This window comes from Polyodon spathula, chromosome 20 (assembly GCF_017654505.1).
Source record: "Polyodon spathula isolate WHYD16114869_AA chromosome 20, ASM1765450v1, whole genome shotgun sequence".
Taxonomy (NCBI): domain Eukaryota; kingdom Metazoa; phylum Chordata; class Actinopteri; order Acipenseriformes; family Polyodontidae; genus Polyodon; species Polyodon spathula.
The window spans coordinates 25,099,443-25,109,665 of NC_054553.1; the positions used below are offsets into that span (position 1 = coordinate 25,099,443).

Consider the following 10,223-nt stretch of genomic DNA (forward strand, 5'->3'; position numbering starts at 1 on the left):
CCTTGCATGATCCAGAATGTGTGATCTTGGGGAGGGATCACACATCTCCGCTTGCCCGGAAGACTCTTGAAGAAGTGAAGAAGCTCTGCCCAGGTAGCACCTCAGTTGACGTTGTCTTCAGCCATCCAGGACAGAGTGTTGAATCATGGGAGAAAGTGCTAGAGGAGCTGCTATTGGTCTGAGATGAGTATATGTATATCATGTGTCCCTGTATCAGCTAACCCTGGAGAGAGGTACCACCCCCTTTAAACAGGTGCAGGATGGAAAACTGAGCATGACCAGTGAGGCGCTCATCTTTACAATGCAGTAAGGAGGATTTGGGGGAAATCTGTCTTAAGTCACTACGAAGTTTCAAACTTTGCCAGGAACGTACGTTTTAAAATACATTTATGGGAATTTAAAAAAAAATTGGTTATATAGTACATCTCAACACCATATAAAGGTGAAGAGGTGTAGGTTTTGTAACCGTGATATGTTCGTTCAAAAATGTTGACTTTTTGGTTTGATTTTTCTAGGATGCAGTCTGTGTGCACAACCTGGCCTACTGGAAGGGAAGGCAGTACATTGGCATTGGGCCAGGTAGGGATAACAGCGCAGGAACATTTATTCAATGGAAATCTGAATCTGAATGTTTTGCGAACAGAAACAAAAATATTTAAAAAAGTAAAACCGAATTGGAAAAACTGTCAAGACACAACCATAAATGTTGTACAAGTTGTATAGGCTTGAAATGTTTGTTAGATATTTCTGTTAAGTTTCTTTTTTAGCTTAAATGACATCTAGTACAGCATTTCTGTGTATCATGTTTTGTACTGTTTGTTGTAACCTGCTCCTGTTCCTCCTCCTCTAGGAGCCCATGGCAGGTTTCTCCCACAGGAGATGGGACGATGCTGAGAGAAACCCAGATTCAGACTCTTGAACCAGACGCCTGCACGAGGGAGGTGCAGAGGTGTGGTCATGGAAAGAGAGTACCTCTGAGCCGATTTGGCGTGTGAGTTAACAAAGCAGTACAGACAACACCGCCTGTACCTGGAGACAACCTTCAGCACATATTCAGTTGTTTTGCATTATTCAAACTAACTTTTAAAATGGCTTCAATTAAAATGTTTTACTATAAAACATCATATTCAGCATTTTTTAAAGGCGGATGTTTTTTTATGTTTGTTTCTAGTTCTGAAGAAGCCATGGTAATGGGTCTGCAGATGACTGAGGGCATCACTCACAAAGTACTATACATCTGCACAGTTCTTATACTGCACTGAGGTTCTGATTGATTTCCTACAAAGATCTCACCCTTTAAGCTCTTGGCTGCTGTTTCAGCTTTTCTCCACCGGTAGGCACAAATTCCATTTAAAGATCACATTTAGCCAACAAGTGCATAAAACCCAACAGCAGTAAAGACAAATAAAATAAAGGTAATATCAGCCATAATATTACGTTTTCATGCACGTCCCTATGTCATAGATTTTACGTCCCTGTGTCATAGACTTTTCATAGCTATTCTTTTTAAAGGGATTTTCAATTTGAGTTTAAAAAGGCAAAAAAAAATAATGTAATTGAATATATATTTATAATCTGTGTAAATGCATTTGTGTTCTGTTTAGCACTGTAAAAAGGTCTGCCCTGAGTGGAGCCTACAGGAAGTCTTTACAGGGTCACAGGAAGTGCAAGGCCTGCTCTGGGAAGGTTGGCTGATCATGGACAGCAAGAAGACTGATAGACGGCCCCTCATACTACCCTGTATCTATGAACTCTCAACACTCCTTGTGCAGTAGCTGAAAGAGGCTTTGCAGATCACATTTTATCTGTTTAGCTGACAAACTGACTAGCAGATCTGGAACTCTGTGAAAGAGACCGCCATGTTATAGTAAAAAAAGAAATAAATAGCATTCCTATATAGGGGTGTGCAAATCGTTACTGGTCTGCTCTTTTATGTGAAATCAGCTTTTCTACTGTTGTAAGTTACAAAAGTGGTCTGCCGTTCTGAAAGCTGTTTTCTTCTACATTGAAATAGGTTAATACATAAAGGACTTCAAAAAACTAGCATTAGCTCAGTTGCATTTATAAATGCATTCTATCTTGTTTCAAAGTCTTTGGTCTGGATCACACACACATTTTTGGTTACCATACTTTACAAGTGTATACTCTGCTGCACACATCCTTGATCCAAGGAGAAAAATTGTTAAAACTAATTGTGAGGAAAAGTGAAACAGCACTACAACTTGCTAAAAGTAAAACTAACAAGCGTTCTTTGTGTGACCACACTGTATTGTGGATATGCAACTATCTGTTTATTCGCTGTTAGGGGAGTGAGGTGTTCCTGAGGAGGGTTTAAAGTGCTGGACAGCATGTTGCCTGCTCTGCTGAACCAACTAAAGATGACAGCGTCAGGAGAGAGGAAGAGCAAGCAAGAAACCACCTTTTGAAAACTGTTGCGAGTTAATTCTTAATGACTAATTGTAAGAAGTGGGCATATAGCAAGTGACTCATACACTACTTCAATAGCTTAATTTACCTAAACACCATGCAGGCTTCTATGTTAAATGTTAGTGACATATTTACGGGGAGGAACCAAATAAGCATTGTTCGCAAAATCACAAAATAACAAGAACTTCCTTTTAAATGGTATTTTTTGTCATTGGAGCCTTTCATCCAAACACGTGAAGCCGGAGTGAGCAGTAAACGGAAGGCAAAGGCACGGGTTCCTGTCACATGGAAACACTGCCTGTGCCACATGAAGGGACCTGCTGTATAGCAGGACCAGCTTGCTATGTGCCCGTTTTCTGTGTCTTTGCAAAAAGCTTTGTAGGAGAGGGGAGCAGAAAAGCACTGTTTATGAAAGGTGTATTTATTTTTTCTTTTTCAAGTTTTTATTGTATTTATTGAGTTCATTTATTTTTTCAAAGCAAACCTCTCATTTTGATTTTTCAAGATCAGCTGAGATAATGTTTACTTAAACAGCTCGCAAATTTTAAATAAATCTAATTTCTTTAGCAATGTTTTTTATTATTATTTTTTATTTAATTTGTTTCAATGCAAATGTGCTTTAAATAAGGTTAACAATGTTATTAAGCATACCATAAAATGACTGTCATCCTCCATATTGTATCAACTGCACATTCTGTGACTAAACAACTAAACTGCACACATTTAAACTAGCAGTCTAGGCGCTTTGTAAGTGTTTCTCAGTAGATAACGACTGTCACGTCTGCCTGCTGCAATGCTGAACCTTAACCTGTAATTCACAAGTGCTTTGTGATATTTCTCGTACGTAAAGCTCTTATTATATATAATATATATATATATATATATATATATATATATATATATATATATATATATATATATATATTGAATATATGGTAATTCCCATCTTCCCTTAGGGTTGGGGGGGTGGGGGGGGGGGGGGGGGGGGGGGGGGGGGGTGGGGGGGGGGGGGTGGGCGTTGATAAAAGGGACGTGCTTTGATGAACTCTAGGACGAGAACTTGAGTGTATCTAGCACTCACAATGGCACGAAACAGATACCGTGTATAGACTCAACAGAGGGAAGACAAAACCTACATTAATAAAACTCACACTCTCAATACATTAAGGTAGATCTACTTTTCCCGTGCACAGGAGGCCCCCCCCCTGGGGGGGGGGGGATTTGCAGTGTTTTCTGTATTCCCTAAAATGTAAAATCTTGTTAAATAAACATATGGTACTCAATATCACCACGGTACTTTTGTTGTTTTATAAATGATAACATATGCTATAGACAGGGTATTCTTCATTTAAAAGCAAATCCCCCCATCCATACTTCTTCCCTGGCTGAAAAAACCCACATTAGTCAGCAGCTAAAATCTGCTCAGCAACACACTGTTGGCAGAAATCCATCATGGAGCACATTTTGTTCAGTAAGTGAAACGGACAAATGCATCAGCCTGATACAGAATTTGTTTTCTTTGTGAGCTATAGCAACTTGTAGATGACACTACTGTCTACTGGTGCAAGTCGCGGACAAAGAATAACCTATTGATAAGCTTTTGGGATGATGAGGGGCTGCAATTCAGCTAGGGGGGGGGGGTGCATTTTCAAAAAATCAATGCCATAGACAGAACAAATGTGGAACTTGAGCAATCATGTGATATTGTGACCTTTTAACTCTGTTCACTCAAACCTGCTCCATGGTAACCTATTTTCTGGCAAAAATAAATACACCAAAATAATGTTTTAACATCAACTTGAAAATCAACGTGGGTCACTGCTGCTTAAAATAGCCAAGAGCAGAACTACAGTTATGTTAACATCATTTATAAAACCATGTCAAGAGCCTTTGTCTGTTTATTCCATTGTTAAGATCCTCCTCTCTTGTCATTAAGTGCCTGAAACTAGGCCACACGAACAATAACGTTGCATCTAATCAAAATGCATTTTTGCATCTAATCAAAATAACCCTGACAAGGCTGATGAAGAAGCTGTTTATGCCGTTTAAAGTATAATATGAGTCATGGACAATGGACTTGGCGATGAATACCTATCATTTTAAAGGTTGAAACTGTACACAACAAATAGGAATTGCAAACCAATGGGAATCTAAAGCAAACACATGGACAATTTGAACGTGCCCCTTTTATATTTTCAGTGTCAAAGCCTGCACATGCCACTGTCTACAGATTGGAAAGCGCTTAGTACAGACATAAAGAGACCACATGCCACGTGTGAGCAACACATTTCTAGTCATTCTGTAAACCATTTTCGAGTAAACACCATGTGCCACGAGAACTAACAATATATTATTGAGCCTTTAGTTAGAGTTTTTCTCCTGTTTTATAAAGGTTGTGGCACTGACATTTTGTGAGATTTTGTAGTTTAGTAAGGAGCTGCTAGAAATGTACATCTGTGTGCCCTAATGTCATGAGGCTCGAACCCCAGTGTCCTGGTTCAGAGGCCGATGCCCTGTCTACTACAACAAAACAGCTTCTTTAGCTGAACGGAACTTTATAACTTAACGGAGAGATCACGTATTTTTGCTGAACCCTTGCAAATTAGCATCCTCTGTAAAGACTCAATGTTCCTGGCCTATACAGCTGTAAGTGCCTGCTAATGCACTGTTGAGGATGGTGCAACAGGTGGGAACTGCAGCAGGTTGCTATTTAGCACTTTTATAAGAGTGGCTGTGTTGATGCTGGTTATGGATCCTGTATGTCTTTACAAAAGTACCGGGAGGGGTAAATGCTGGGTAAACAGGGGTAAAAGGGGTAAACACACAGTGAATGCATTTGGATGCCAACAGTAGTTACTTGTGTCACATAAACTAAATGAACTATTCTGCTAAGTTACTGCCCATTTAATTTACTGTACATGTAATAACATTATTAATCTGGTCGGCTTTCCTTTTAAATACATCACTTACTCGGTTGCCTTATATAACCTAATCATCTGCTGTTAGATAAATATTCAAGGAAAATCATGTCAGGGGTCTTTGCTTGCTTGTTGAGGTATTGTTTAAGAGCCCCATTGAATATTAGAATCACTCAAAGGCCCAGATTGCAGTTATGTAACTGGGCCACCACAAACATTAAAAGTTTAATTAGTACGTGACTTTAATGTTCCTCATTGACGTAAATGAAAGAAGATATTTCAGAAGGTTATTTTTATGACATTCAAATGTTGATGAAATCAGAGTCCTGCTACTAATAATACTTAGTGATTCCTGATTTCCCCATGCTAAATGTCTATATATTTCCTCACATTCTAGCATTCCAAATCTATATGGATGGAATAACAGAGGTGCTTGAATTGAGATGCATGAGCAAAGATTTGTGGGGAATGCTGTAGCCAGTGACAACTGTTCTTTTTATCTTGCATGAGTGAAAGACAGAAAGAAAGAAAGATCTGTGTGAATTCTGTGCTTTTGCTGCATCATCTTGGAGATAGAAAAGGAAGTAAAGGCCAAGTGCATTTTATTTTCTTTTAAACAAACAATCTCAGTTGTCTCGCTATATATAATTTATTGAAGAATATGAGATTGAAAGTGGGATTTGGAAAGCAGCTCAGGAAGAAAGATCTGAAGTGACTCATTGCTGTCATTCAACTGTACACTGTAGCTGTTATAAACATTTTCTAAAGGTATCTGCATGAGGGTTAAACTGAGGTTAATTCTTGATAAGAGCAGGGCTGTACATTCAAGGATTAATTACTGTGCTACATGCAATGAAAGTTATGGTTAACCTACTGGTAATTAAAGTTAGAATGTTATTGGGCACCAGTGCAAAGTTTGCTCCAAAAATGCAGCGCTCTAGTAGTCTACTGTGTGTCACTATTGTTTTAAACTCACTAAAAACATTTGTTTTTATTGTGGTATACCTAAAGGTACTGTATTGTAATAATAAAAAAAATTGTGTCTGGATTTGTCAAAGTGTTATTCTGAATCCACATTGTATGACAAGCTTAGCCCCAGATATATTGTTATTGAACAATATATTAATTGCTACGCAAAATAGCTACAATGTAAAAGTTATTTTTAAGCTTATCTTCCTGCACATATATTGGATAAAAACTATTACTAAGCAAACGATGTACAGTCCAACACCACCTAAACCTTAAACACAACACAATATTTCAATGGAGTGTTGTGCTTCCTGGGCTATAGTAAGCAGATGGCCATCATCCCTAATTGGTGTCAGACCCTGAAATGCATTCCAGCGATGACCAGCACTGGGGTCAGTGGCACTGGAACACATTTTAAAGTGGGGGTGTGATAGCCATTTAACAAAACTGTAACGCCTGTATATGATGGAAGCCATGCAATGCCAGGGGGTGCTACCGTAACTGCAGCACCCCTAGTTCCAGGCCCTTGACTGGGGTGGCTGGCTGGTGTTTAGCTGGTTGTGCTGGAGGACCTATTCAAGTGCTGGTTTAACTGGTGCAAGAAATAAATAGATCCATTAAAAAAAGCCTTTATCTTTGTCTGGGATTTTCCATACCTGCTGGGTGACCAGTAAGATGACCATGTAAATATTTGCAGTGAATCCTTTTCTAATGCAGATTGGACAAGGTGAAGGGAACTAGCCAAAAGGATTGTCTAATTGGCTTTTATAGTTTTTACTCTATGATTAAGTGTTTTTGAAGTGTTGGATGACTTTATAGTCAACATGCATTTTAAGATAAAGGACAATGCATGGTTTATGAAGAATTGAACAGATGCAGGGAAAGGGGTCTGGATATGAAACTGCATAAAACGGGCAGGATATGGATAATGTGTATTGAATCAATGCAGTTTTTTTTCTTTTCTTTTTTGTATCTGGAAACCTGATACACTATCTTGATAAGTGTGTAATTCCATCTTTTATATTCCCATGGGCAGTGGTGCAAAATGACATAATTAAATCCAACAAAGCTCAGTTCAATGCATGTCATTTTATTACAATAGTAAGAAAAGGTTGTTCAATGCCTGTGTGCACATTCAAACAAGTATGATATTTGTTCAGTTAAATAATACAGTTTTAAAAAAAGTTACATTTCTGCAGTGTTTACCAAGGAGAGAAGTCTGATTGCCCCTTAATCAATATGAGACTTAAAAAGGGACCAGCCCTATAGACCAGTTATAAAATAAAATAAATAAATGAAGTTCCCAAAAGTCATTTAAAGTTCTTAACAGTCACATTTGGATTTACTGTATGTGGCATTTCTCAAGTGGTTTGCTTCGTTTTCTTGGCAGACTGGGTCCGACAATGGTTTGGAGGTCTGTGCTGAAGCTCGGGCGGCGGGCACAGGGGTACACGGCACCGCACGGAGACAAGTTCTCTTTACCCCCTCGTCCCCTCGGCTGGCGTTCCTTTTGGAAAGACCGGACAGAGACGCTCCTGTGGTGGGAAGGACTGGTCTCCATGGGTAGCCCCGCTAGCTCCACAAGAGCCTGAAACATTTCTTCCATGTTAGTGTTGTCCTTGGCAGAGGTCTCAAAGTAAACGCTCCCCTGTCCGAGGGCTTTGGACACGTCTTCCCGAGTCACCGCTCTCCCGAACGGCTCAGTGTCCATTTTATTGCCGCAGACCACAATCGGGACGAATATATCATCTTTCGACTTCATCAGTTTCTTTTTAGCTTCCATAATCTCGTTCAGGAGCGAGCAGACCTCTTCAAAAGACTCTTTGTCACCCAAACTGCAAACCAGGAGGAATACATCTCCTATGAAATAAAAGTAAAACCAGTTAAATTAGTTATCGTAACAATAAAATATTACTTAAAAAAGCAGAAAAAAAACCATGAACGTTATATTTTAACACATAAATAATATAACAATGCTTTACTTATTAGGTACAGAAATATATGCACAAAGGTCATAATTGTAAATCTTGTATTAGTTTAACATCTTGGATAGAAACAATGTTTTCAGACACTAACACACATCGACATACCTGTGAGAATTGTCAATCTCCTTTTTGCTGGGAAAGACCTCTCTCCAGAAGCATCGAGGATGTCCAACTGATAATTCTCCCCTTTGATCTGATATAGCTTTCTGTGGAAATCCTCTGTGGTTGGTATATACTGCTCATCGAAGCTGCCCTTCAGAAATCTCCCGACAATGGAGCTTTTCCCGACTTTGGGAGCCCCCATCACCACCAGGCGCCGGCAGTTCTCTGGCTTCACTCGTTGAACGCACCCTGGGCAGGGCGACTCAAGGGGGCTCGAAGAAGGATTATTGTGCATGTGAACCGATGTAAACTTTCCATTAAACCTCTTGGAGTTCCTGTCCACGTCTGGGTGACTACTGGCTGACCTGCACAGCATGTTCTTTCGGTCTTGACTCTTCCACTGCCCGGTGACGGTTTTAATGATCCCCATACCTGTTTTAGAAATGTTGCCCAGGTTATTGGACACTTTGATTCCAACGACAGCGGTCACCTCGGCGTTGTAATTCATAATTAACTGTGGGGCATCAGATGTCCTTGGGTTACAAACGGAAGAGCATTGGTTCGAGATATGTAGGTCCAGAAAGTCAGTCTCAGTATTTTTTTTGTCCATCACAGAAGAGTGCTCCTGAACCGCTGTTGGTAACACCATGTCCTTCTCAATGTCTTTATGCATGAATCGACTATCACTTGGCTCTTGTTACAGGTACGGATATTTGATTTGTCCTGCTTTTAACTGAGTTTTCGTTTGCAGTAGAATCGCAGCAGCAGCCCTCAGCATAACTGATTGGTTACTGACTGAGAAATCCTCTCATCTTCTTGTAAGGCTCGTTCAGTGCTACACTTATATACTCACGCTTCTACTGCTGGGTATAACGTCATTGCACAATGGGGAAACGATGAATGCGGATTCGAACATCGAGGTCTGGTGCATACAGTGAGCACAAATGAGCTGTATTTGGTAAATGTTTAATTGGTTTATATTCTGATATTTAACACATGATTTAATTATTCTTCCAACATTTTCAATAATTTCAATTACAAGATGTACGTGTGTTGTGTGCAAAATGTTTATTTATTTATTTATTTATTTATTGTAATGGGCAAGTTATTCCAATGAAATTATAAACCAGTCTGAAAATGTATGACAGAGTTGAAAAGGGACGGAATGCAGATACAAAATCTCCATAACTAATCTTCCATTCGCCTCCCCTGTCTCTCCCGGAGCAGTTATCTATATTCTTTCCAAACTTAGAGATATGTTATATTTATTTTGCTAATGCAAATGGAAGATATTAAAATGTGTTCACTGGCTTCATCTATTGTAAACCTAACACTAGCCTAATTTCCAAACTAGCGATTAGAAACGTAACGCGATTCATGATGATTGGTTTGACTAAGTAATTTGATTTATTCTGATAATATATTTGGACATTTGATGCTGTTTATTATAACTTTGACATGTAATCACACTGAAGACCTCAAAAGCCTTCTTTCTTGTGTTAGCAGCTAGTGATTTTATATAATTACAGTATCACATCTTAGCACTATTACCTTGATTAATAAAACAAAAACAAAATTCTGATGTAACTCATGTTACAGACATAACAAACGTGGGCGCTGTGATCATATTAGCTGAACAACTATAACTCAGATGTTCACACATAATTTCAGGTGGGATTGTGAATGACAAGATTCTAACAAAAGCGTGCTTTTCACTCACGATGTTCTCCAACCGCCCTATTAATGCTGCAATTGACTGTGCTGTATTCATTGAGTGGGTCGTGAAATAAACAATGAGACAAGCTTGCATGTGTAAAAGGTA

At 39.1% G+C, this 10,223-nt stretch overlaps 1 protein-coding gene and 1 pseudogene across 1 annotated transcript; one reads left to right on the forward strand and one right to left on the reverse strand.

Moving 5' to 3' along the window:
- LOC121295928 overlaps positions 1 to 1,775 on the forward strand; it is a 34,065-nt pseudogene extending 32,290 nt beyond the window's left edge.
- Positions 1,776 to 7,400: 5,625 nt separating this feature from the next.
- Positions 7,401 to 9,104, reverse strand: LOC121295480 (GTP-binding protein Rhes-like). The gene is made up of 2 exons (XM_041220128.1): positions 8,405 to 9,104; positions 7,401 to 8,174 (listed from the first exon to the last, which is right to left on the reverse strand). The coding sequence occupies exons 1-2, from the start codon at positions 9,072 to 9,074 to the stop codon at positions 7,657 to 7,659; spliced, it is 1,188 nt and encodes a 395-aa protein (XP_041076062.1). The 5' UTR covers positions 9,075 to 9,104; the 3' UTR covers positions 7,401 to 7,656.
- Between the last annotated feature and the right edge of the window lie 1,119 nt (positions 9,105 to 10,223).

Excerpts from the sequence above, each read along its gene's own strand:
- LOC121295480 (XM_041220128.1), bottom strand. The coding sequence starts at position 9,074 with ATGCATAAAGACATTGAGAAGGACATGGTGTTACCAACAGCGGTTCAG. Across the intron at positions 8,175-8,404 it reads GAGATTGACAATTCTCACAG|GAGATGTATTCCTCCTGGTT; the intron begins GTATGTCGATGT and ends TTTATTTCATAG.